General features: G+C 45.8%; 1 protein-coding gene across 3 annotated transcripts in view; it reads left to right on the forward strand.

Moving 5' to 3' along the window:
• The window catches only part of LOC146333966 (phosphatidylinositol 4-phosphate 5-kinase type-1 gamma-like), a 144,931-nt gene that overhangs the window by 91,039 nt on the left and 28,003 nt on the right, over positions 1 to 25,889 (forward strand). For 2 of the 3 annotated variants that reach the window (XR_014786415.1, XR_014786416.1), the window contains 5 exons: positions 7,703 to 7,786; positions 8,294 to 8,342; positions 11,249 to 11,333; positions 17,198 to 17,359; positions 19,158 to 19,296. Coding sequence is in view for 1 of the 3 variants with exons in the window: in XM_084825084.1 (XP_084681210.1) it covers positions 7,703 to 7,786; positions 8,294 to 8,342; positions 11,249 to 11,333; positions 17,198 to 17,359; positions 17,671 to 17,700; positions 19,158 to 19,296 (549 nt within the window). In the remaining 2 variants the exon portion in view is untranslated. Of the gene's footprint in view, positions 1 to 7,702; positions 7,787 to 8,293; positions 8,343 to 11,248; positions 11,334 to 17,197; positions 17,360 to 17,670; positions 17,701 to 19,157; positions 19,297 to 25,889 lie in introns of all 3 variants that reach the window. The other variant, XM_084825084.1, reaches the window with a different exon arrangement.

Below are 25,889 nucleotides of genomic sequence, written 5' to 3' on the forward strand. Positions count from 1 at the left end.
GTAAGGTGGTCTGGTACTCCCGTTTTCCACAGTTTGTTGTGATCCACACAATCAAAGGCTTTAGCGTAGTCAATGAAGCAGAAATAGACGTTTTTCTGGAATTCTCTTGCTTTCTCCATGATCCAGTGAAAGTTGGCGATTTGATCTCTAGTTCCTCTGCCTCTTCGAAACCCAGCTTGTACTTCCGGTAGTTCTTGGTTCGTATACTGCTGAAGCCTAGCTTGTAGGATTTTGAGCATAACCTTGCTGGCATGTGAAATGAGCACAATTGTGTGTTAGTTTGAACACTCTTTGGCATTGCCCTTCTTTGGAATTGGAATGTGAACTGACCTTTTCCAGTCTTGTGGCCTTTGTTGAGTGTTCCAAATTTGTTGGCATATTGAGTGCAGCACTTTAACAGCATCATCTTTTAGGATTTTAAATAGCTCAGCTGGAATACTGTAATCTCCGCTAGCTCTGTTGTTAGTAATGCTTCCTAAGGCCCACTTGACTTCACTCTCGAGGATGTCCTGCTCAAGTTCAGTGAGTGCACTATCATGGCTATGAGGGACATTCAGATCTTTCCTGTATAGTTCTTCTGTGTATTCTTTCCACCTCTTCTTAATCTCATCTGCTTCTGTGAGGTCCCTGCCTTCTTTGTCCTTTATCGTGCCCGTCTTTGCACAAAATGTTCCCTTGAGATCTCTGATTTTCTTGAAGAGATCCCTAGTCTTTCCCATTCTGTTGTTTTCCTCGATTTCTTTGTATTGTTCATTTAAGAAGGCCTTCTTGTCTCTCCTTGCTATTCTCTGGAACTCTGCATTCAGTTGGGTATATCTTCCCCTTTCTCCCTTGCTTTTCGCTTCCCTTCTTTCCTCAGCTACTTGTAAAGCCTCATCAGACAGCCACTTTGCTTTCTTGCATTTCTTTTTCTTTGGGATGGATTGAGTTGCTGCCTCCTGAACAATGTTACGAACCTCCGTCCATAGTTCCTCAGGCACTCTGTCTATCAGGTCTAATCCCTGAAATCTATTCCTCACCTCCACTGTATATTCATAAGGGATATGATTGAGGTCATACCTGAATGGTTTAGTGGTTTTCCCTCCGTTCTTCAATTTAAGCTGAAATTTTGCAAGACGCAGCTCATGATCTGAGCCACAGTCAGCTCCAGGTCTTGTTTTTACTGACTGTATGGAGCTTCTCCATCTTTGGCTGCAAAGGACATAATCAATCTGATTTCGATATTGACCATCTGGTGATGTCCATGTGTAGAGTCGCCTCTTGTGCTGTTGGAAAAGAGTGTTTGCTATGATCAGCATGTTCTCTTGGCAGAACTCTATTAGCCTTTGTCCTGCTTCATTTTGTACCCCAAGGCCATGCTTGCCTGTTATCCCGGTTATTTCTTGACTTCCTCCTTTAGCATTCCAATGCCCTATGATGAAGAGGACATCTTTTTTTGGTGTTAGTTCTAGAAGGTGTTTTAGGTCTTCATAGAACCAATCAACCTCAGCTTCTTCAGCCTCAGTGGTTGGGGCATAGACTTGAATTACTATGATGTTGAATGGTTTGCCTTGGATTCGTACTGAGATCATTCTATCATTTTTTAGATTGTACCTCAGTACTGCTTTTCCCACCCTTTTGTTGACTGTGAGTGCTACTCCATTTCTTCCAAGGGATTCTTGTCCACAGTAGTAGATATGATGGTCACCTGAATTAAATTTGCCCATGCTTGTCCATTTTCGTTTGCTGATTCCCAAGACATCGATGTTCAATCTTGCCATCTCATGTTTGAGCACCTCCAGCTTACCTTGATTCATTGATCTGACATTCCAGGTTCCTAAACAATATTGTTCTTTACAGCATCGGATTTTCTTTTCACCACCAGACACATCCACAGCTGAGTGTCCTTTCGGCTTTGGCCCAGCCGCTTCACTCTTTCTGGCGCTACTTGGAAATTCCCTCTGCTCTTCCCCAGGAGTATACTGGACACCTTCCGACCTGAGGGGCTCATCTTCCGGCGTCATCTCTTTTAGCCTTGGGATACGTTCCATGGGGTTTTCTTGGCTGGAATCCTGGAGTGGGTTGCCATTTCCTTTTCCAGTGGACCACATTTTGTCAGAACTCTCCGCCATGACCTGTCCGTCTTGGGTGGCCCTGCACGGCATAGCTTATGGCTTCACTGAGTTATGCAAGCCCCTTCGCCACAACAAGGCAGTGAACATTTTAGTGACCTATTTAATGCCCATACCCTGCAGATACGTCTACCTTTGATTTCCACTCTTGGCACGACAGATCCATGGCCCCCTGTATCATAAAGATATAGTCATTAATTAATGCATTGCCAGTCAAAAACACCAGCAGAAGACTACGTTCTAGCAGAGGCATTCAAATATAACATCAAATGGTGGCTGCCTATTTGGGCCAAATTGTTTGACCATATTAATCTAATTGGCGACCTCCCAAAGGGCTGGAAGACTTTTGTAGTAATTCCAATCTTTAAAAAAGGGTATCATAAGCTCCCCTCAAACTATAGGCCAATTAGTCTTATAGATGTTGCAGCCAAATTATATGTGAGACATCTGCTGAACAAACTGGAAGATTGGGTTACTATGAATAATATTCTTATAGAAGAACAAGCTGGGTTCCGAGCTCGTTATTCAACAATGGATCATTGTTTTGTATTAGACCATTTGGTTAATCGTCTAGTACAAAACATAACCCAACGAAAGTTAAATTTGTATGTGGCATTTGATTTCCAAGCAGCCTTTGACTCTATGAATAGGAACAGGTAATAGGCTAAACTGGCAGAGTTAAACATGGATCGACACCTTTTGATGTTACTACAATTGTTATGTAAAAACTCAAATATTCAGGTGAGGTTTTCCCCTGCTGGACATGTGTCAGACAGCATTGCAGTATCTCGAGGTGTTAAACAGGGATGTGTCCTGGCTCCCCTTTTATTTAATATCTGTAAATGTTACAGCTTCTGATTTGAGTTGCGATCCATTTTTTTCCGGTAAAAGTAGAAGAAAGGAAACTGTCTTTTCTCCTCTGTACTGAAGACCTGATCCTCATCTCGCATACTCGGATTGGTCTGTGTAGATTACTATCATCAATGGCTGAATATTCCCAAAAAGATATTATCCATTAATTATGGGAAAACTAAAATGATGGTCTTTGGACATAGATCCCCAATACATAAGTGGAAAATAAATTCCCACCCCATTGAGCAAGTATCCTCCTATTGCTATTTGGGTGTTCTTTTTTCATCCTCAGGAGGCTGGAGCGCCCATTTTAAGTCTCTGGAATTAAAGATAAACCAGCAATTACAGTCATGTGAAAAAGAAAGTACACCCTCTTTGAGTTCTATTGTTTTACGTATCAGGACATAATAAAAATCATCTGGTCCTTAGCAGGTCTTAAATACAACCTCAGATGAACAACAACACATGACATATTACACCATGTGTACAGAAATAAAGCCAAAATGGAGAAGCCATCTGTGAAAAACTAAGTACACCTTATGATTCAGTAGCTCGTAGAACCACCTTTAGCAGCAATAACTTGAAGTAATTGTTTTCTGTATGACTTTATCAGTCTCCCACATCGTTGTGGAGGAATTTTGGCCCACTCTTCTTTACAACATTGCTTCAGTGCATCGAGGTTTGTGGGCATTTGTTTATGCACAGCTCTCTTAAGGTCCCGCCACAGCATTTCAATTGGGTTGAGGTCTGGACTTTGACTGGGCCATTGCAACACCTTGATTCTTCTCTTTTTCAGCCATTCTGTTGTGGATTTGCTGGTGTGCTTGGGATCATTGTCCTGTTGCATGACCCAATTCTGGCCAAGCTTTAGCTGTCAGACAGATGGCCTCACATTTGACTCTAGAACACTTTGGTATACAGAGGAGGTCATGCAATGACTGCACTCAATGACTGCAAGGCGCCCAGGCCCTGTGGCTGCAAAACAAGCCCAAATCATCATCCCTCCACCACCGTGCTTGACAGTTGGTATGAGATGCTTGTGCTGATATGCTGTGTTTGGTTTTCGCCAAACGTGCCACCGCGCATTATGGCCAGACATCTCCACTTTGATCTCGTCTGTCTGAAGGACATTGTTCCAGAAGTCTTGTGATTTGTTCAGATGCAACTTTGCAAACCTAAGCCGTGCTGCCATGTTCGTTTTAGAGAGAGGAGGCTTTCTCCTGGCGACCCTTCCAAACAAACCATACTTGTTCAGTCTTTCTCCAATTGTACTGTCATGAACTTTAACATTCATGTAGAGTCTGAGATGTAACTCTTGGATGTTTTGCAATTTCTCTGAGCATTGCACGGTCTGCCCTTGGGGTGAATTTGCTGGGACGTCCACTCCTGGGAAGATTGGCAACTGTCTTGAATGTTTTCCACTTGTGCATAATCTTCCTCACTGTAGAATGATGGACTTCAAATTGTTTGGAAATGGTCTTATAACCCTTCCCGGATTGATGGGCGGCAACAGTTGCTTCTCCGAGATCATTGCTGATGTCTTTACTCTTTGGCATTGTGTTAGCATGCACCTGAAAGCTCGAGACCAGCAAACCCCTGAGACTTCGGCTTTTGTAGAGGTGGTCACACTTGCCGATGATCAGTTAATCAAGGGCATTTGATTAGCAGCGCCTGGCTGCTACTCGGCCTCTTCATACCTATGGAAGCAGTAAGGGTGTACTTAGTTTTTCACAGATGGCATCTCCATTTTGGCTTTATTTCTGTACAATAAATAATGACACGGTGTAATATGTCATGTGCTGCTGTTCATCTGAGGTTGTATTTACCTCATTTTAAGACCTGCTAAGGACCAGATGATTTTTATTATGTCCTGATACGTAAAACCATAGAATTCAAAGAGGGTGTACTTCCTTTTTCACATGAGTGTACCTAGACTACTGAAGTTTTGACACACAAGAGGTGGTTATCAAATCAATCCAACTCTAACCTTGCTGAAATCAAAACTAGTCTCTCAATATGCATATGGAGGAAAGCTGTGGGGTTTAAAATCCCACACAACATGGAATTGTTTCAAAACAAACTGTTAAGGACTATTGGTGTATCAAGGAGTACTCCTTCATTTCTGCACTCGGAAACCGGTGTAATGCCAGTTAAAACTAATATCATTATTAGGGCCTTTAATTATTGGCTCAAGATTTTTTCTCACCTCCAACCAGATTACCCAAATTGTGTCTTTTAGAGCAAATGAGAGCTAATCCATCAAATACAGTATCCTGGTTTCAGAGATTAAGTTCCCAAATTAATTATTATAGCTTCTCTACCCAGTATTTTACTATCTTAAATACAGCCCACAGTAAAGTGGTTTTTAAGGAGAGGGTTTATAGTGTTTCTATCCAAGTGGACCTTTGTGCAGTTTCCAGTAACAACATGGTTTGCTAAGATCAAGAATAATTTTGAATGTGAAAGATATTTGATTTTTATTTCTAATCCTCGTCTGAGATCAGCTGTAACACGGCTACGGATGTAGCAGATGAAAATGGCAGTTTTGGAAGGGCGTTTTAATAAAATGCTTTATGCCTCCAGACTTTGCCCTTGTCGGAGTGGCAAAATGGAGGACCTGCCTCATTATCTGTTCTATCTCTTCCCAAATTCGTTCCAAGTATTTAGATACATTTTTTGAGAAAAAGTCCATCTGGTCCGACTCAGACAGAATAATTTTTTTGTTTACAAAAAATAAGACAATTCTGGCACTGGCCAAATTTGTCTTTGCAGCCCAAAGCTATAGAGTAATTTTTTTGACTTTGCAAACTGATTAAAAACATGTAATGTATGTTTTATCTGATTTTACTCATCTGTGTTTTTTGTATGCTTGCTGTAACCATTGGTTGAAACAATAAAAGCTTTATTGATCGATTGACTAATAAAGTTACTGGAAATTTGAGGCTGAGCTATCTTCCGAACTGGGAGTAGATTGCTCTCCCATGTAAGAGGGCAATTCAGTTAATTTACATGTTCCTGCCTATCTGAGCAAGTGGGAGGAGCAACCCATATAAGGATACCCTCCATCCACTGCAGAAAATGAACGTATCACAGTTCCTTTCTTTGCAGGGACCATTTTAGCTGCTATTTGTTTAATTGCAAACGGCAGCTAAAATTGTCACCACAAAGGACTGCCGTTAACCCTGTCACACCCTCGATAAACAGCTGGGTTCCTGAAGCCTGGGGTGTAGTGAAGTGGTTGAGGTAAAGGTGGGGGTGGGAAACCAGTGGCCCTCTAGAGATGGCTGGACTCCAACTCCCATCATCCTTGACCATTGGCCATGCTGGTTGTGGCTGATGGGAATTGGAGTCCAGCAGCATCTAGAAGGCTGTAGGCTCCCCCGAACCCTTGGCTTAAGAGATGGAGACAGAAAACAGATAAATTTTTGAACAATTGATGCCTGTTTGTTGATGATCCAAAACGGAAGGAGTTAGATGGACAAAAAATGCATTAACCGCCTATCAGTTTTATAGAACTGTTTTCCATGTTTTAGTAAATCCAGTGGATTTTCCTTTGCTTTTAGTTGTGCAGCTGAAACAGTTGCAGATTCCTTCCCTGTTTACGCCCTCCTTCCCTCTGTGGTTGAATTTTAGATTGTGAGCTCCTTCGGGGCAGAAATACTCTGTAAAGAGCCATGCATCCCATTGGTGTTATGTAGATGAGCCTTCCCCAACCTGGTGCCCTCCAGATTTGTTGGGTTGCCTTGGCCAATGGCTGGGAATGATGGGAGTTGCAGTCCAGCACATCAGCACATTTGGGGCGGCAGATATAGATAACAATAGGTTTGTGTGTGTTTACATGAACACACCAGTCTCTTATTTTCATAATTTAAAAGAGAGATTGATGACTACACTACAATGTCTTGTACGCTGCCTTGAGAAGTTTCGATGTGGTGATGGCTGTTCACTTAAGTCAGCCTTCCAGATGTGTTGGACTACGGCTCCCATCACTCCTGATCATTGGCTGTGTTGACTGGGGCTGATAGGAATAGTAGTCCACCCAGTTGGAGGAAGCCAACTTGGATGGCTTTAAAATGGGATTAGGCAAATTTGTGGAGGGCAAGATGTCTTATCAGTCGCTATGGAGCATAAATGGGACCTCCATGTTCAGAGGCAGTCCACCTCCAAATGCCAGTTGCTAGGGGGGCAGGAAATCAAGGCAGAGGAGCCATTTCCTTTGCACCATGCTTTGTGGGCTTCCTGAAGGCATCTGTTTGGCCACTGTGAGGAACGGGATACTTTCTGAACCACCAACAGAGCTGCTCTTAATGTTTGTTCATCATTTTGACAGGCTGAATAAAGAGGAAAGTGATAAAAGCTATAAAACCATTCCCAACTGGTTGCCTTGAGGTGACTGATACAAATATATAAAAGTCCTATGTATACACACACATATACGTACATGTGTGTATATATGTGCATATATAGGGACTGATCAATCTTTCTAAGTTTGTAGTAAATTCTTTTTTCTCTTCACCCTGACTTATATATATGTTTGACTCTCGGTTAGGGGAAATGACCCTTTGTGTATGTGGTTCTGCCTTGAGGCGATGAACACAGCCATAGCACAGGCACGTTGGCTTTGGAGATGAGCCCCATTGGGTGCTGTAGGATTTGCACCCTCCTAAGTTTACTTTAGGATTGCACCCTTAACTGAGCGAGGGGCAGTTAATGAGCCTGGCCTGGTCTTTCCTCTTCAGGATGGGTGGCATTCCGGCTGTGACTGGCAATGGAGAGCGTCTGCTCCTTCACGTGGGCATCATAGACATTCTCCAGTCCTACCGGTAGGCATGTTTTAGAACTCTCTTTTGCTCTTCGATGGAAGAAGGTGCACAAATCTGCCCCCTTGAGTTCTCCTAGGGCAGGGGCGCATGACTTTTTTGGCCCTGGGGGCCACATGTTATGCTGGTTCAGGGTGGGGGTATCAGGAGCTGCATGCACACCCATATGCACGCATGCAGGAGCACACCAGCAATCCCCAATAGCGATGGCTCTTTTCTGGCTAGCAGTGAGGAAAGAGATATCTCTATGACACTCTCTGGGGAAGGGAGTGGAAAGTACAGGCAGTGGGGAAATTGTGTGTGTGTGTGTGGGGGGGTTAGGGCTCCCACTAATCTAGGGTGTGATTTGGCCATAGTTCTACCAGCCCTTAACATTGTACCCCACCCATCTCTCACCCTTTCTTTTGATTGCAAAGAGGCAAGGAATATGGGCCTTTGGGTTTGGGGATAATGCCTTGTTTATGCACCTCTCTCTTCATGCACCCTTCCATTTTTTCCCTTACAATCCAGGTTCATCAAGAAGCTTGAACATACATGGAAGGCTCTTGTCCACGATGGGGTGAGTTTGAGCCTGACAGGCTGCCGAGCGAATGGGGCTTCTGTAATGGAGGCCCAACTGCATTCTTGGGGCTCCTCTATTTACTTACTTACTTACTTACTTCATTAATAGCTGAAGCTCTCTGGGCAGTTCACAGAAATTAACACCACAAAGCACAGAATATAAAATATGAAAGCATTAAAACCACAATATAACAATACAACCAGAATAAAACCTAGCAGCAGTGCAGGAGTTTAAACTACAGATTTAAAACACCAACTCTAAAAGGCTAAAATACTGGGAGAATAAAAAGGTCTTCACCTGGCACTGGAAGGAGTACAACGTAGGCGCCAGGCGAACCTCTCTAGGGAGCTCATTCCACAGCGGGGGTGCCACAGCAGAAAAGGCCCTCTTCCTGGTAGCCACCCTCTATGCTCTCTGAAGTGTGTGTTGCCACAGAAACAGATGTCATAGGTCAGCTTTCCCCAGACTGGCACCAAGGGCCATGCTAGCTGAGGATTTTGGGAGTTGTAGTCCAACACATCTGGAGGGTGCCAAGTTGGGGAAAGCAGTTGTAAGTTTTCTACACTCCCTAACAAAGTAGATGTATAGGGCAGAGAGAATAGGGTGCTGTGATTCCCAGTTTGGACACAGTGATCCCAGCTTCCTAAACCTGGTGTTCTCCTTGTGCACTGGCTCTGGTGCTGGCTGCATTCCCAGTTAAATCAAACCACAGTTCTTTGTTATGTCCGCAACAGGGAACTGTGTAGGCTGAATGCCAGTTTACTAACCAGGATCTTAACTCACCATTTGATCCTGCTTAATAAGCCGATTCTAACAACTGCTGCCTGTGTGGTAAGGGGGCACTTTGGTTTAAAGAGATCGGCAACAAAGCATAGAAGCTGGCACACAGCAGGTGGAAGGGATGTGGGGGAGCGCACTGGCCCAGCAGTCATTTATAAAGTTGGGATTGTTATGTCCACCCAGCCCCGTTTTATTTATTTATTTAATATCCCATCTTTCTACCCAAAAATGGCACTTAAGGCAGCTAACAATGAAAAACCAAATTAAAACAAAATCTTGATTGAGTCATTAAAAACACAACCAAACAGATGAGCAACCCCAGCTAATTTTAAAAAACACACCCTTCAGTTGCCAACCAGCTTATATGCCAAAGGCAATGTATCTGTGCTATAACCTCCTCCCCAAAAGAAGCAACTACTGGACATTGCCAAAACATAGATTTAAAAGAATAATTAGCAGTATCGCGCTACCAGCAATTAGCCAAATTAGACAATTCCTTATTAAACAGATGTTGCAGTGTGAAATAGATATGAAACAAAAGGTTTTGCTGAATAAGACGCAGCCTAAGATTCATAGACACGACAGGTAGATACCAAAATGACAATCCACTGATTAGGCATTTTGTGGTGGTACCCACAGTAGTTTCTCAAATTCCCAAATGTGCCCATGAGTCCAAAAAGGGTGGGGACCCCTGCCTTATGGACTGTTGGGGAGAGGCCATACCTCAACGGGAGAGCACCTGCTTCTGCACCCTGCAGAAGGTCCCAGGTTCAATCCCTGACATCTCATTAAAAAAAGGATTAGCTAGCAGATGATGAAAAAGTCTGTTCTCTGTCTGAGACCCAGGAATGCTGCTGCCAGTCAGAATAGGCAGTACCGGGGTACATGGACAAATAGTCTGATCTGATAGAAGGCAGCTTCCTGCATTTCTATTGACCTTTTTGATGGCATCCGGCCCAGGTTAGCTATTTTATTACTGCAGAATGTATTTGTTGCAACCAGCTTCTATTCCTGCAATTAAAGAATAGCTGATCAAGGTCTTGGAATGGACAGATAGACTGATATTGTGATGCCAAAGACATATGCATGCATTGTTATGCAGCACCAGTAGGAAATGGTGCCATCTTGGAAGAGGCATTCTTTCCTATGTGAGAGTGAAGGGGGAATGGTTACAAGTGCTTGTATTAAAAATAGTCAAAAGCTGCCAATGGCAGGCACCATTTTGGAACAGGCATTCCCCCTTTCCTCTCACATACAAGGGAATGCCTCTTCAATGTTGGTGCCTTCTGCAGAATATACGCATGGCATCTAAAAATGTGCAACAATTTTTAATACAAGTGCTCATTAAGAACTGCTAGAGGCAGGCACCATCTTGGAAGAGGCTTTCCCTCTTTGCTCTCACACAGGAGGGAGTGCTGCTTCCAAGATGGCACCAACGCTTCTGGTTCTGTATAACAATGCATGTGTATGTCACAGCAGGCACCAAGCTCAAAGAGGCATTCCCCCTTCCCTCACACAGGCGGGAATGCCTGTTCTGCCACCTGCTGCTGTTATAAGTACTTGTATAATTAACTTTTAAAAAATGTGTTGCCCAATCAATTGGTGTGATGACTTCTTTCTCCTTCTCCATATTGCACTGTCCATGAATGACAGCCCCCTGCCCTAAGGGACTTACGATGTATAAATCTATTCTCCCTTGGTCTTCCTTATGACTGGAACTCCCTCCCAGCACATCTACGTTTCCTTCTTTCCTTCCTTCCTCCTCCTCTCACCTCCCTGTATTGATTTTAGATTGTAAGCTTCTTGGGGCAGGAACCTGTCTTCATTGTCACTCCATAACACCTCATTGCTCTTGGTAGTGTGATCTACATGAGTAATTCTATAATAATAAAGCTCCTTGCAAAACCAGAACAAGCAGCTAATCACAAGTGCAATCAGGCAGACAGCAGAACTCCAAGCTTTATTTGTAGCTTTCGCAAGGGCGAAGCCAACACATGGCAATCTGATTTCTTCACAGCCACAGCTTCACAACACTTTGCCTTGGAGACCTGGCTACGTTGAGAAGGCCTCTCCCACCTTAGTTATTCTTACTATGATTCCCTTCTCCTTCCCTGTTTTTCTAGGACACGGTGTCAGTCCACAGGCCCAGCTTCTATGCAGAGAGGTTCTTCAAGTTCATGACCAATACAGTGTTCAGGAAGAGTTCCTGTAAGTATGTGTTTGCTTGCGGTTCTTTTTTTTTAATTAGTTTCCCTTTGAGGCTATAAAGAGGGGGAAAGCTTGCTGTATAGTGATGGAATGGGATAAGGCAATGTTAAGAAAATATTCAAGGCAGGTTAGGTTAAACAGTCAGAAATTTATTAAAGCACCACACAGCTGTGGGAGTCAGCCAAGAGCTGAGTCTGCTCAAAAAAGAAACAGGGTATCTTTATACATCAGTGTGGTCAGTGAGCTAGAGCCAGACATCCTGAAGGGTGAGGTTGAATGGGCCTTAAGAAACATTGCTACTAACAAGGTAGCAGGAGATGACGGTATCCCAGCTGAACTGTTTAAAACCTTGCAAGATGAGGCTGTCAAGGTGATGCATGCCATATGCCAGCAAATTTGGAAAACACAAGAATGGCCAACAGATTGGAAAAAATCAACCTATATCCCCATACAAAAAAGGGAAGCACCAAAGAATGTTCAAACTATCCAACAGTGGCACTTATTTCACATGCCAGTAAGGTAATGCTCAAGATCTTGCAAGGTAGACTACAAATTGCCAATATCCACTGGATAATGGAGAAAGCCAGGGAGTTTCAGGAAAGCATCTATTTCTGTTTTATTGACTACTCTAAAGCCTTTGACTGTGTGGATCATAACAAATTGTGGCCAGTTCTTGGTGGTATGGGGATACCAAGTCATCTTGTCTGCTTCCTGAGGAATCTGTATAACGACCAAGTAGCAACGGTAAGAACAGACCACGGAACAACGGACTGGTTTAAGATTGGAAAAGGAGTACGGTAGGGCTGTATACTCTCACCCTACCTATTCAACCTGTACACAGAACACATCATGCGACGTGCTGGGCTTGATGAATCCAAGGCTGGAGTTAAAATCGCTGGGAGAAACATTAACAATCTCAGCTATGCAGATGATACCACTTTGATGGCTGAAAGTGAGGAGGAGCTGAGGAACCTCATGACGAAGGTGAAAGAAGAAAGTGCAAAAGCTGGGTTGCAATTAAACCTCAAAAAAACCAAGATTATGGCAACCAGCTTGATTGATAACTGGCAAATAGAGGGAGAAAACATGGAGGCAGTGACAGACTTTGTCTTTCTAGGCGCAAAGATTACTGCAGACGCTGAGTGCAGCCAGGAAATCTTCCGGTTCTTCCCCCAACCTGATGGCTCCTGGCAGCCTTACCAGTTTGCCCTCGGGTCTGGTGGTGCTGCTGCTGAATGCCAGGTCGGCCCAAACTAAAATCTCCCTCATCCATGATTTGATTGAGGATGAGGGGGCTGACGTGGCATGTATTACTGAGACCTGGGTGGGGGAACTGGGAGGGGTCACTCTCTCCCAGCTGTGCCCTCCCGGGTACTCGGTGCAGCACCAACACCGACTGGAGGGTCGGGCAGGGGGGGTTGCTGTGGTCTATAGGAATTCAATCTCCCTCTCCAGGCTTCCTGCTCATTCGAGTGCAGATCTTGAGTGTTTGTACCTTGTGTTGGGTACCCGGGACAGATTAGGGATTCTGTTGGTGTACCGCCCACCCCGCTGCCCATCAGACTCCCTGCCTGAGCTGATGGAGGTGGTCTCGGACTTGGTGTTGAGGACCCCCGGGATGATGGTCCTGGGGGATCTCAACTTCCATGCCGAGGCCGCTGTATCCGGGGCGGCTCAGGACTTCATGGCCGCCATGACAACCATGGGGCTGTCCCAACATGTTATCAGCCCAACGCATATAAAAGGACACACGCTTGATCTGGTTTTCTCGACTGGGCAGGAGGATGGTGATCTGAAAGTGGAGGAATTAACATCTGTCCCTTTGTCATGGTCAGATCACTTCCTGCTGAGGTTTAGATTCCCGGCGGCCTTCCCCCTCTGCAAGGGTGGGGGACCTATTAAAATGGTCTGCCCCCAGAGATTAATAGATTCCGATGGATTCCAGAGGGTTCTGGGGGATTTTCCTGCTGGTATGGCTGGTGCTCCTGTCGAAGCCCAGGTCGCTCTGTGGAATGCAGAGATGACTTGGGCGGGTGACACGATGGCGCCCAAGCGCCCTCTCCTTCTGAGCAGAACCCAGCCAGCTCCTTGGTATACACCTGAGCTGAGGGCAATGAAGCAAGAGGGGAGACGGCTAGAACGCAGGTGGAGGAAAACTTGTGCTGAGTCTGACCGAACACAGGTAAGAGCCCACTATCGAGCCTACTCTGTGGCGGTGAGGGTGGCAAAGAGACAGTTCTTTTCCATCAGCATTGCATTTTCTCAGTGTCATCCAGCGGAGATTTTCTGAGTGGTTCGCGGCCTGTTACATTCTGGGCCAGGGAGAGAGATGGTGGAACCCTTGGTGGCATGCTGTGATGAGTTTGCACAGCACTTTGAAGATAAAGTCGCTCAGATTCGCCATGAATTGGACACCACCATTAATGCAGTTCCATTGGTAGAGGCGTTCAGAGCACCATCTGGTCCAGTTTTATTGGATGAGTTTCAGTTACTGAGGCTTGAGGATGCGGACAAGATGCTTGGCCAAGTCCGATCGACCACTTGTGTGCTTGACCCTTGCCCTTCATGGCTTATTAAATCAAACAAGGAGGGGATGTCTGGCTGGGTCCAGGAGGTTGTAAATTCCTCCTTGAGAGAGGGAGTGGTGCCGGCCTCTTTAAAAGAGGCAGTAATTAGACCACTCCTGAAAAAGCCTAACCTGGACCCAGAGGATGTTAACAATTATAGGCCAGTGGCCAACATCCCCTTCCTGGGCAAGGTGCTTGAGTGGGTGGTTGTTGTAGGACAGCTCCAAGCACTGTGGAATGAAACGGATTATCTAGATCCATTTCAATCGGCTTTCAAGCCTGGTTTTGGAACGGAAACTTCCTTGGTTGCCCTGTGGGATGACCTCTGCCGGGAGAGGAACCCTGTTGATTCTTCTGGACCTCTCAGCGGTTTTCGATACCATCGCCCATGGTATCCTTCTGGATAGGTTGTCTGGGTTGGGAGTTGGAGGCACTGCACTACAGTGGATCTGCTGCTACTTGGATGGCCGATTCCAGAAGGTGGCACTGGGGGATTATTGCTCTGTGCCTTGGCAGTTGTGCCATGGGGTTCCACAGGGCTCTGTTTTATCCCCCATGTTGTTTAACATCTACATGAAACTGCTGGGGGAGGTTATCCGGAGGTGTGGGCTGAGGTGCCATCAATATGCAGATGACACCCAGCTCTACCTCTCTTTCTCATCAAACCCCGGTGAGGCAGTGGCTGTTCTGAATCAGTGCCTGGGCACGGTAATAGACTGGATGAGGGCCAATAAACTGAAACTCAATCCACACAAGACGGAGGTACTGTTAGTGGGTGGTTCGTCTGCCCGGCTAGGTGATATTCAACCTGTTCTGGAGGGGGTTGCACTCCCCCTAAAGGATCAGGTTCGTAGTTTGGGGGTACTCTTGGATCCAGAACTGTCACTTGAGGCACAGGTGAACTCAGTGGCACGGAGCACTTTTTATCAGCTTAGGCTGGTATACCAGCTACGCCCTTATCTGGACAGAGATAGCCTAGTTACAGTTATCCATGCTCTGATAACTTCTCGTCTGGATTACTGCAATGCGTTATACGTGGGGCTGCGTTTGAAAACGGTCCGGAAACTTCAGCTGGTCCAAAATAGGGCAGCAGGATTGTTAACAGGGACTGGCCTGCGAGCTCATATTACGCCAGTACTTTTCCAGCTGCACTGGCTACCAGTCTATTTCCGGGCCTGATTCAAAGTGCTGGTGTTAACATTCAAAGCCCTGAACGGCTTGGTTCCAGGTTACCTGAAGGATCGCCTTCTCCCATATGTGCCTGCCCGGACCTTAAGATCATCGTCAGCGGCTCTCCTCCGTGAGCCCCTGCCAAAGCAAGTGAGGCGGGTGGCTACTAGGAGGAGGGCTTTTTCTGCTGTGGCACCCCGGCTCTGGAATGAGCTCCCTAGTGAGGTTCGCCTGGCACCTACATTGTACTCCTTTCGGCGCCAGGTGAAGACCTTTTTATTTTCCCAGGCATTTTAGCATTTTAGCTTTCTAAATTTTTAGCTTTGCTATTTTAAATCTGTATTTTAAACTCCTGCACTGCTGCTAGGTTTTATTGTGGTTGTATTGTTATATTGTGGTTTTAATGTTCTATATATTTTAAATTGTTTTATTGTGTGTTGTTTGGTTTTAATTTTTGTGAACCACCCAGAGAGCTTCGGCTATTGGGCGGTATAGAAATGAAAGAAAGAAAGAAAGAAAGAAAGAAAGAAAGAAAGAAAGAAAGAAAGAAAGAAAGAAGGGCTGACCAAGGGCAAGATGGACGGATGATATTCTGGAGGTGATGGACTCAACCTTGGGGGAGCTGGGGGTGGCGACAGCTGACAGGAAGCTCTGGCGTGGGCTGGTCCATGAAGTCACGAAGAGTCAGAAGCGACTGACCGAATAAACAACAACAATCTTTATACATACTGAAACTTGGAGAAGGAAAGAAAACACACTACGCATGCTCAGAAACCATTTAGTACTCAGTAACAGTCTTATCAGTACAGCTACATTATTATCTCTTTCTTCTAAGGTCTTAAGCCACTCCTTAAAAAGGAATTTCCTGCCTATAATGAGCAAGTTACAATTACCATCTCATGGTCAGACGCGCATACGTTTTTCCAATCCCATCAGGCACCTTGGTTGGTTGCTTGAACCAAACTACTCAAGAGGCCTAGTCAGGCCTACCTTCACAGCCACTTTTCCCAACCTGGTGCCCTCTGGATGTGTTGAACTACAACTCTAACATGGCCTGGTTGGGGATGATGGAAGCTGTAGTCCAACATATCGGGGGGGTGCCAGATTGGGAAGTCTGGGATGAGGCTAATTCCCCCCTTTCTCATACACATCGGAATACACATGTTCTTGGTCAGTTTTGTTTTGTTAAAATTTACAATTAAAAAATTGAAAAAAAACTCCTCACTTTGGAGTACATTATGTTACTATTTACATTTACATCACTGCTTTTCTCCAAGGAGCTCAAGGTGCTGTATGTAGATCTCCCTTTCCCCTACCCCATTTTATCCTTACAACTATCCTTTGAGGTGGGTTAGGTTGAGACAGCCCAAGGCCATCTGGTGAGCTTCATGGCTGAGCAAAGAACCTGGGGTTCCCAGTCGTCGCCTGACACCCTAACCACTACATGACACCGTAGACCAGCCTTCCCTATCTGAGATCAGAGACAGCAGGATGCAGGTGGGCTCTTCCTAGCAGTGGCCGAGTCCTTTTATGCAATGTGCACCATCCCTATGCGGACGATGAGCCCTGTGCAAAGTTGGGATTTGTCGTCTGAGACCCTTTTTCTGTGCTGAGAGTAGCATGGAATTTCATGCCACCCTCAGCACAGAGAGAGGCAAAATGGGACAATGACATCAGTGAGCGTGCCCGTGCCCCCTGACATCATCTGGCCCATGGAAGGCCTGGGGAGGGGCAGTTTGGCCCCGCAAATTGGTTCAGCACCCCTGCCATAGACATTTGTTTATTTCCCTCACATCCCGAAACATTGTCAGTACAATTGTTTTGAACAGTAGTCACATTGTTCTAATATGGTTGTATGGCTTTTATGTTTTTATGCATTCTTGTTAGACTTTTACACTGCCTTGGTGACACTTGTGGAAAGGCAGTATATGAATATTAATAAATCAATAATAAATACATAGGGCAGCTCTATGAACCTTTGCTCAAGCGGGGGAGGTGATCTTCTGCCATTTGGGGTGGGGGCTTTCTCTGGGTCAAGAGCTGGATCCTGCACACATGAGAGTCCCCTCACCTACCTTCTCCCGTTTGACATATGTTGTTGCTCTCCATCACCCCTCCCCTTTGCAGCTCTGAAAGCTTCTCCCTCGAAGAAAGGGCGGAGTGCCTTGTTAGCCATCAAGCCGCCTGGCTCAATGGCTGCATTTTCGGTGAGCCAGATCCCCTCAGAGAAAGATGAGACCCAGTATGACCTCCGGGAAGCCAGGAGTTACCCCACTCTAGATGACAAAGGTAATGTGTGTCACCCACTAACCCTCATCTTTCCTGATTTCCACACTGCCTGTAGCTCAGCCATCCCAACCCAGTGGGCTCAAGATAAGTTGGACAACAATGGCCACCATTCCAGTGGCCATGCTGGCTGGGGAATGATGGGAGTTGCTGTCCAACACATCTTCAGGGCACCAGGTTGAGGAAAGCTGCCTTAGTGACCATCCTGGACACATTCAGTCCCCTACTGCCCCCTTAGTGCAAGTAATGCTTCCCAGTATCCTGGCACCATCCCACACATTGTTTTCCCTCGATCTCTTGCTGGGCTTTTGCAGGTGCTGAAATTAACCACAACAGGGGGGAAGGTAAGAACACTGATTTCTCCCTCTGTTAGTCAGTTGGAAGTTGTACTGGAAGGGGTTTGGGGGTCCCTCCTTTGCTTTGGTGAACAAAGATGATGGCTGTGTGGTGGTGGTGGCTTTTAAACTTCCTGCCTTTAAGAACTTCATTGCTATATGCAGCAAAAGAGTTCTTTTTTATCTTACCAGACAGCCCTTTGGAGTTGGTTTGGATCAACGTTTGAATTACAGGGGTGCATGATCCTTCTCAAAGCACCCAGAGGTTTTTTAAAACCCTTTTTAAGGCAGGATTTGGTTAGAGTCAGTTCTTAGGCATCTGAAGAGGGGTGAGTTCCCTGGAGAGAGGGAGCACACAGGAAAGAACACCTTCTGGCAGGGTGGGTGGAACACGGAGGGGCTGCTTCAGTGAGATTGTGCCCACAATCCACGCTATGAAATTTCATTTGCAGCCTTCAGTTGACTTGTGCTTGATGTGCCTTGGTTCTAGGTGTGCCAGTTGGGTGGTGCGTTTTGTGTGTGCATTACAAACTGCAGAAATTTATACGTTTTATGTTGGAGAGATTGACAGGAGGGAGGGAAGATGTAGGGGTAGAACATTTCCCAACCGTAGCCCGTGTGTTAAGAAACGTCTTCCACCCCTGAAAGTATTTGACCTGAGGGAGGGGTCAAGAGAAAAAGGTATGGGATGCAGACTCTCCAAGGCTTTCCACGTACGTGTGTGTGTGTGTGTGTGTGTGTGAGAGAGAGAGAGAGAGAGAGAGAGCAAGCGCGCGCAGAAATAGACTTCTTCATATCCTCCACATTTTCTTTGCAACCATGAGGGCTAGGAGATTGCTTCACTTTCTTTAAATGAAATTTGAAACAGCTTAACATTCTCTGTTCTGAAACGAGAGTGGTGCCACACAAATATCTTGGCCCAAGTTTGTCACAACCAGGAGAGAGAAGTTGTCCAGTTCTCTGTTCCTCCAGCGTGGCTGGTTTCTTTTGGGCACATGGGTGTGTGCACATGTAATGGGCATTAAACCAGACCTCTCCACAATGCTAGCAAATCAGCGGAGAACCATGCTTCGCCATAACAGATTTTTGCGAGAGGTGATTTTGATGCCTAACCCACCCCCAACTCCTGAACGTTTTTGTCCGTGTGAACCTTACCACAGCGGGGGCTGCCCAACTCCTTCCCCTGTGAGTGCTTCTGTCCACCATAAGGCACGACTTCTTTCCCCCAATGAAAACTACTTGCTCTCTAGAAAGCATAGAAAGCATTCTGGGATGTTTGCTGTGCCTTTGGCTGAACCCAATCTTCTTCCTTGCGTGGAAACGGGCAACAAATGTACTCCCATGCATAGAATGGTTGTGTGAACCTCACTCTGTTGCATCCCGCCCTCGATAGGGGGAGGGCTTAGCACTCTTTTGCATTGTTACTCAATGTTCTCTTCTCTCCTTTCTCCTCACGGACATGGCAGGGCGGCCAGACCTGCTTCCTTGCACTCCACCATCATTTGAAGAAGCAACTACCGCCTCTATAGCTACGACGCTCTCATCCACGTCTCTTTCTGTCCCTGAGAGGTCTCCCTCCGAGTCCTCGGAACAGCCCCGGTATAGGTAAGCGTAGAGATGTAACATTTCCGGAAATTTTGGGGCCATGGGAGAAAAATCGTTTGGGATTGGGGGGGGCGGGGGGACCTGGAAATTCTGGGGAAAATGGAAAAATAAGTAATACTTACTTTTTTTAGCACTCTTTACAGATCTAAAGTCACTTTGTTGCTTGAAGATAGCCTTCCCCAACCTGGTGCCCTCCAGATATTTTGGACTTTAGCTCCCATCAGCCTCAAGCAGCTTGGTCAGGAATGCTGGGCACTGTAGTCCAGAACATCCAAAGGGCACCAGATTGGGGAGGCTGCTTTAAGAACATAAAGCAGCTTTTCTGTTCCCAAAGTCATTTTATGTGCGACTTAGTCTGTTCATAAAATTATCATATTTTAAAACTTTAAAAAGTAAACTCAGTAAATTTGTAATTATTGTCTAAATAGTTTAGGCCTACATTAAATGACTGCTACAGCATCAGTAACACAAGACTCCATAGAACAAAACCCAAACTGTCAATCTTGCACAATCATGAGTGTACTCACATGTTGGGAAACTGAGCATAAAAGTCTATCAGTAAAATACACTTTAGATCAATAATTTTAATAAGGAATAAAAAAAATAACTATGCTGAGAATCTTACAGAGAGGATTAAAAAAATATTTCCCCCCGGGTTTCTTATTTCCAGACATTTTACATCTCTAGTCTTTCTATAGAAGTATTCTTATTACATTGTTTTTAGAAATCATTGGTGGGGGTGGGGTAAAGGCCTGGTAACAATGTATAACTACTTTGTCCTAAACTCTAAATGAAAATATTTCATACAACGCTGGGAAAGACACAGGACCGGGCACCCTGCACTTCTTTCTTTCTTTCTTTCTTTCTTTCTTTCTTTCTTTCTTTCTTTCTTTCTTTCTTTCTTTCTTTCTTTCTATACCGCCCAATAGCCGAAGCTCTCTGGGCGGTTCACAAAAATTAAAACCAAACAACACACAATAAAACAATTTAAAATATATAAAACATTAAAACCACAATATAACAATTTGTTGTTGTTGTTGTTCAGTCGTTCAGTCGTGTCCGACTCTTCGTGACCCCATGGACCATAGCACGCCAGGCCTTCCTGTCCTGCGCTCTCTCCCGGAGCGTGCTCAAGTTCATATTCATTGCATCCGTGATGCTATCTAGCCATCTCATCCTCTGCCGTCCCCTTCTCCTTTTGCCTTCAGTCTTTCCCAGCATCAGGGTCTTTTCCAGGGAGTTTTCTCTTCGCATTAGGTGGCCAAAATTTTGGAGATTCAGCTTCATTATCTGTCCTTCCAATGAGCACTCAGGGTTGATTTCCTTTAGGATGGACTGATTTGACCTCCTTGCAGTCCAGGGGACTCGTAAGAGTCTTCTCCAGCACCACAGTTGGAAAGCATCAATTCTTCGGCGCTCAGCCTTCCTTATAGTCCAGCTCTCACAGCCATACATTACTACTGGGAAAACCATAGCTTTGATTAGACGGACCTTTGTCGGCAAGGTGATGTCTCTGCTTCTTACTATGCTGTCTAGGTTGGCCATAGCTTTCCTCCCAAGGAGCAAGCGTCTTTTAATTTCATGGCTACAGTCACCGTCTGCGGTGATTTTGGAGCCCAAGAAAGTAAAATCTGTCACTGCTTCCATTTCTTCCCCTTCTATATGCCAGGAAGTGATAGGGCCAGATGACATGATCTTAGTTTTTTTAATGTTGAGTTTCAAACCAGCTTTTGCACTCTCCTCTTTCACCCTCAACAAGAGGCTCTTGAGATCCTCTTCGCTTTCTGCCATTAGGGTGGTATCGTCTGCGTGTCTGAGGTTGTTGATAATTCTCCCGGCAATCTTAATTCCGACCTGTGATTCATCCAACCCGGCATTTCTCATGATGTACTCTGCATATAAGTTAAATAAGCAGGGTGACAATATGCAGCCTTGTCGTACTCCTTTCCCAATTTTGAACCAATCGGTTGTTCCATCTCTGGTTCTTACTGTTGCTTCTTGACCCTCGTACAGGTTTCTCAGGAGACGGGTAAGGTGGTCTGGTACTCCCATCACTTTCAGAATTTGCCACAGTTTGTTGTGATCCACACAATCAAAGGCTTTAGCGTAGTCAATGAAGCAGAAATAGACGTTTTTTTGGAATTCTCTTGCTTTCTCCATGATGCAGTGAATGTTGGCGATTTGATCTCTAGTTCCTCTGCCTCTTCGAAACCCAGCTTGTACTTCCGGTAGTTCTCGGTTCGCATACTGCTGAAGCCTAGCTTGTAGGATTTTGAGCATCACCTTGCTGGCATGTGAAATGAGCGCAATTGTGCGGTAGTTTGAACACTCTTTGGCGTTGCCCTTCTTTGGAATTGGAATGTAAACTGACCTTTTCCAGTCTTGTGGCCACTGTTGAGTGTTCCAGATTTGTTGGCATATTGAATGCAGCACTTTAACAGCATCATCTTTTAGGATTTTAAATAGCTCAGCTGGAATACTGTCATCTCCGCTAGCTTTGTTGTTACTAATGCTTCCTAAGGCCCACTTGACTTCACTCTCTAGGATGTCCGGCTCAAGTTCAGTGACCGCACTATCATGGCTATCAGGGACATTCAGATCTTTCCTGTATAGTTCTTCTGTGTATTCTTGCCACCTCTTCTTAATCTCATCTGCTTCTGTTAGGTCCCTGCCTTCTTTGTCCTTTATCATGCCCGTCTTTGCACAAAACGTTCCCTTGAGATCTCCAATTTTCTTGAAGAGATCTCTAGTCTTTCCCATTCTGTTGTTTTCCTCGATTTCTTTGCATTGTTCATTTAAGAAGGCCTTCTTGTCTCTCCTTGCTATTCTCTGGAACTCTGCATTCAGTTGGATATATCTTCCCCTTTCTCCCTTGCTTTTCGCTTCCCTTCTTTCCTCAGCTACTTGTAAAGCCTCATCAGACAGCCACTTGGCTTTCTTGCATTTCTTTTTCTTTGGGACGGATTTTGTTGCTGCCTCCTGAACAATGTTACGGACCTCCGTCCATAGTTCCTCAGGCACTCTGTCTATCAGGTCTAATCCCTGAAATCTATTCCTCACCTCCACTGTATATTCAGAAGGGATATGACTGAGGTCATACCTGAACGGTTTAGTGGTTTTCCCGACGTTCTTCAATTTAAGCCGAAATTTTGCAAGAAGCAGCTCATGATCTGAGCCACAGTCAGCTCCAGGTCTTGTTTTGACTGACTGTATGGAGCTTCTCCATCTTTGGCTGCAAAGGACATAATCAATCTGATTTCGATATTGACCATCTGGTGACGTCCATGTGTAGAGTCGCCTCTTGTGCTGTTGGAAAAGAGTGTTTGCTATGATCAGCATGTTCTCTTGGCAAAACTCTATTATCTTTTGTCCTGCTTCATTTTGTACACCAAGGCCATGCCTGCCTGTTATCCCGGTGATTTCTTGACTTCCTCCTTTAGCATTCCAATCCCCTATGATGAAGAGGACATCTTTTTTTGGTGTTAGTTCTAGAAGGTGTTGTAGGTCTTCATAGAACCGATCAACCTCAGCTTCTTCGGCCTCAGTGGTTGGGGCATAGACTTGAATTACTGTGATGTTGAATGGTTTGCCTTGGATTCGTACTGAGATCATTCTATCATTTTTAAGATTGTACCCCAGTACTGCTTTTCCCACCCTTTTGTTGACTATGAGTGCTACTCCATTTCTTCTAAGGGATTCTTGGCCACAATAGTAGATATGATGGTCACCTGAATTAAATTCGCCCATGCCTGTCCATTTTAGTTCTCTGATTCCCAAGATGTCGATGTTCAATCTTGCCATCTCATGTTTGACCACCTCCAGCTTACCTTGATTCATTGATCTGACATTCCAGGTTCCTAAACAATATTGTTCTTTACAGCATTGGATTTTCTTTTCACCGCCAGACACATCCACAGCTGAGTGTCCTTTCGGCTTTGGCCCAGCCGCTTCACTCTTTCTGGCGCTACTTGGAAATACCCTCTGCTCTTCCCCAGTAGCATATTGGACACCTTCCGACCTGAGGGGCTCATCTTCCGGCGTCATATCTTTTAGCCTTGTGATACGTTCCATGGGGTTTTCTTGGCAAGAATCCTGGAGTGGGTTGCCATTTCCTTCTCCAGTGGACCACATTTTGTCAGAACTCTCCGCCATGACCTGTCCGTCTTGGGTGGCCCTGCACGGCATAGCTTATGGCTTCACTGAGTTACGCAAGCCCCTTCGCCACAACAAGGCAGTGATCCATGAAGGGGAATATAACAATACAACCACAATAAAACCTAGCAGCAGTGCAGGAGTTTAAAATACAGATTTAAAACAGCAAAGCCACAAATTTAGAAAGCTAGAATGCTAAAATGCCTGGGAAAATAAAAAGGTCTTCACCTGGCGCCGAAAGGAATACAATGTAGGCGCCAGGCGAACCTCACTAGGGAGCTCATTCCAGAGCCGGGGTGCCACAGCAGAAAAAGCCCTCCTCCTAGTAGCCACCCGCCTCACTTGCTTTGGCAGGGGCTCACGGAGAAGGGCCGCTGATGATGACCTTAAGGTCCGGGCAGGCACATATGGGAGGAGGTGATCCTTCAGGTAACCTGGCCCCAAGCCATTAAGGGCTTTGAATGTTAACACCAGCACTTTGAATCAGGCCCGGAAATGGACTGGCAGCCAGTGCAGCTGGAAAAGTACTGGCGTAATATGAGCTCGCAGGCCAGTCCCTGTTAACAATCTTGCTGCCCTATTTTGGACCAGCTGAAGTTTCCGGACCGTTTTCAAACGCAGCCCCACGTATAACGCATTGCAGTAATCCAGACGAGAAGTTATCAGAGCATGGATAACTGTAGCTAGGCTCTCTCTGTCCAGATAAGGGCGTAATTGGTATACCAGCCTAAGCTGATAAAAAGTGCTCCGTGCCACTGAGTTCACCTGTGCCTCAAGTGACAGTTCTGGATCCAAGAGCACCCCCAAACTACGAACCTGATCCTTTAGGGGGAGTGCAACCCCCTCCAGAACAGGTTGAATATCACCTAGCCGGGCAGACGAACCACCCACTAACAGTACCTCCGTCTTGTGTGGATTGAGTTTCAGATTATTGGCCCTCATCCAGTCCATTACCATGTCCAGGCACTGATTCAGAACAGCCACTGCCTCACCGGGGTTTGATGAGAAAGAGAGGTAGAGCTGGGTGTTATCTGCATATTGATGGCACCTCAGCCCACACCTCCGGATAACCTCCCCCAGCCGTTTCATGTAGATGTTAAACAACATGGGGGATAAAACAGCCCTGTGGAACCCCATGGCACAATTGCCATGGCACAGAGCAATAATCCCCCAGCACCACCTTCTGGAATCTGCCATCCAAGTAGGAGCGGAACCACTGTAGTGCAGTGCCTCCAACTCCCAACCCAGACAACCTATCCAGAAGGATACCATGGTCGATGGTATCGAAAGCTGCTGAGAGGTCCAGGAGAATCAACAGGGTCGCACTCCCCCTGTCCCTCTCCCGGCAGAGGTCATCCCACAGGGCGACCAAGGCACTTTCCGTTCCAAAACCAGGCCTGAAGCCCGATTGAAATGGATCTAGATAATCCGTTTCATTCCACAGTGCTTGGAGCTGTCCTACAACCACCCGCTCAAGCACCTTGCCCAGGAAGGGGATGTTGGCCACTGGCCTATAATTGTTAACATCCTCTGGGTCCAGGTTAGGCTTTTTCAGGAGTGGCCTGACTACCGCCTCTTTTAAAGCGGCAGGCACCACTCCCTCTCTCAAGGAGGAATTTACAACCTCCTGGACCCAGCCAGACATCCCCTCCTTGTTTGATTTAATAAGCCATGAAGGGCAAGGGTCAAGCACACAAGTGGTCGATCGGACTTGGCCAAGCACCTTGTCCGCATCCTCAGGCCTCAGTAACTGAAACTCATCCAATAAAACTGGACCAGACGGTGCTCTGAACGCCTCTGCCAATGGAACTGCATTAATGGTGGTGTCCAATTCATGACGAATCTGAGTGACTTTATCCTCAAAGTGCTGTGCAAACTTGTCACAGCATGCTACCGAGGGTTCCACCGTCTCTCTCCCTGGCCCAGAATGTAACAGGCCGCAAACCACTCAGAAAATCTCCGCTGGACAACACTGAGAAGATGCAGTGCTGGTGGAAAAGAACTGTCTCTTTGCTCCCCTCACCGCCACAGAGTAGGCTTGATAGTGGGCTCTTACCTGTGTTCGGTCAGACTCAGCACAAGTTTTCCTCCACCTGCGTTCTAGCCGTCTCCCCTCTTGCTTCATTGCCCTCAGGCCAGATGTATACCCAGGAGCTGGCCGGGCTCTGCTCAGAAGGAGAGGGCGCTTGGGTGCGATCGTGTCACTCTCCCGAGTCATCTCTGCATTCCACAGAGCGACCTGGGCTTCGACAGGAGCACCAGCCATACCAGCAGGAAAATCCCCCAGAGCCCTCTGGAATCCATCGGAATCCATTAATCTCTGGGGGCGGACCATTTTAGTAGGTCCCCCACCCTTGCAGAGGGGGAAGGCTGCCAGGAGTCTAAACCTCAGCAGGAAGTGATCTGACCATGACAAAGGGACAGATGTTAATTCCTCCACT

This window comes from Heloderma suspectum, chromosome W (assembly GCF_057233095.1).
Source record: "Heloderma suspectum isolate Gila_16-S chromosome W, 16-S_ref, whole genome shotgun sequence".
Lineage (NCBI taxonomy): Eukaryota > Metazoa > Chordata > Lepidosauria > Squamata > Helodermatidae > Heloderma > Heloderma suspectum.